This window comes from Triticum urartu, chromosome 2 (genome assembly GCF_003073215.2).
Source record: "Triticum urartu cultivar G1812 chromosome 2, Tu2.1, whole genome shotgun sequence".
In the NCBI taxonomy this organism is placed as follows: domain Eukaryota; kingdom Viridiplantae; phylum Streptophyta; class Magnoliopsida; order Poales; family Poaceae; genus Triticum; species Triticum urartu.
The window spans coordinates 738,173,243-738,175,106 of NC_053023.1; the positions used below are offsets into that span (position 1 = coordinate 738,173,243).

The 1,864-nt window shown below is 57.9% G+C and overlaps 1 protein-coding gene across 1 annotated transcript; it reads left to right on the forward strand.

Moving 5' to 3' along the window:
• Positions 1 to 300: 300 nt before the first annotated feature.
• LOC125534535 (cationic peroxidase SPC4-like) lies at positions 301 to 1,632 on the forward strand. Its single transcript, XM_048697732.1, has one exon. It carries the CDS (start codon positions 370 to 372, stop codon positions 1,393 to 1,395), a length of 1,026 nt encoding a protein of 341 aa, XP_048553689.1. The 5' UTR covers positions 301 to 369; the 3' UTR covers positions 1,396 to 1,632.
• The last annotated feature ends 232 nt before the right edge of the window (positions 1,633 to 1,864 follow it).

The following is a 1,864-nucleotide window of genomic DNA, read 5'->3' on the forward strand; positions in this document are numbered from 1 at the left end:
TCACTTTTTTTAAGAAACACAGTACAAATTCACTTGTTGTCATGCAAAGCAACCAAAATTTGTAGAAACATGCATTTGTTTTGGATTGTTGCCATGTAATTACTTTGAATCTTCAAATACTAGAGCAGAGCCGTCTTAAAGAAAGAAAGCCCAACTATGTTCTACATCTCACTGTCATGCTTATCTTTGACTTCCTTTCAGTATTCTTGGCGTGATCCATGCTAGGATTATTTGGACAAATATCTCCACTTGGTTGTTTCCCGCTTAGCTTATAAATAACGGCCATTTTCGCTAGACTTGAGCAAGCCACACGCCTAGCCTTAGCTAGCTAGCTTACTCCACAGTCCACACCCACGCACCTGACCAACTATGGCGATGGCGAGCAGCAGCGGCGGCGCAGGCTCACTGGTTCTGGCCTTCGTTACCGTCGCCGTTCTGCTCTCCCCAGCCCTGTCCGCCCGTCTGGACGGCACCGGCTTCCACTCGGCGACGTGCCCGCAGCTGGAGAGCATCGTGCGGTCCTCCGTGCAGGCGGCGCTCCAGCGTGAGGTGGCGCTCGCCGCCGGCCTGCTCCGCATCTTCTTCCACGACTGCTTCCCACAGGGCTGCGACGCGTCCGTGTACCTCAAGGGCAGCGGCACGGAGCAGGCCATGGGGCCCAACACCACGCTGCAGCCGCGCGCGCTGCAGCTCGTGGAGGACATCCGCGCCAAGGTGCACGCGGCGTGCGGCGCCACCGTGTCGTGCGCCGACATCTCGGCGCTCGCCACCCGCGACGCCGTCGTGCTCTCCGGCGGCCCCAACTACACCGTGCCGCAGGGCCAGTTCGACAGCCTCGCCCCTGCGTCGGCGAACGTCGTCAACGGCCTCCCGTCGCCGGCAACCGCCAGCGTCACCACCCTCGCCCGCGCCTTCAGCGCCAAGGGCCTCCGCGACCTCGCCGACCTGGTGGCGCTCTCCGGCGCCCACACCGTCGGGAGGACGGGCTGCCCGTTCTTCGCCGACCGGGCCCAGCGCATGGACGACACCTTCTCCCGGAGGCTGGCGGCCAACTGCAGCGCCCCCTCGCCCCGGCCACAGAACCTGGACGTGGTGACCCCCGACCTGTTCGACAACGGGTACTACAGGGCGCTGGTGAACAGCCAGGGCGTGTTCACCTCCGACATGGCGCTCATCAAGGACCGCACCACGGCGCCCATCGTGAGGCAGTTCGCGCAGAGCAAGGACGCCTTCTTCGCGCAGTTCGCCAAGTCCATGGCCAAGCTCGCCACCGCGCCGAGGCCCGGCGGGAACGTCGGCGAGATCCGCCGCAGCTGCTTCAGCCGCAACGCCCGGCGCGCCATCGACACCATCGTCGACGCCGGCGAGGAGGAGGGATTCGCGGCTTCTGCCTGATGTCGATCGACAGATTAGCGTGTCTGCGTTTGCTGCTGGTCGTGCGCTAGATAGCATGCACGTGCGTACCAACGTGCATGGCTTCGTGTATGTCGGATGTTAATTTCTGCTTGCGCGTGTGTGTTCCTGCTTTGGCTCTGTAGTGTAATAAGAGACTTCATCAGCGAGTGACCAGGTGCTTGCTTGCTCATGGTTCAACATTTCAATGAAATTTCACCGAAATATTTGTGACTGTAACCTGGAAATTTTGGACCAGAATCAAACTAGTTTCACACAAATTTGAAATTAAGAAAAAATACTAGCATCTACAGTATCAAACTAGCTTCACACCAAAATGCATAAAGTCTTGATCGCAAAAAAAAACATAAAGTCTTAACACCCCATGAAACCATGATTGTGTTGTCACCCGCAAAAAAAAACATGGTTGTGTCTTGTGCAAGTGGTGCACATCGTCATCACATGCCCGGCG

What these genes read in the sequence shown, in the direction of transcription:
- LOC125534535 (XM_048697732.1), top strand. Translation starts at nt 370, where the DNA reads ATGGCGATGGCGAGCAGCAGCGGCGGCGCAGGCTCACTGGTTCTGGCC.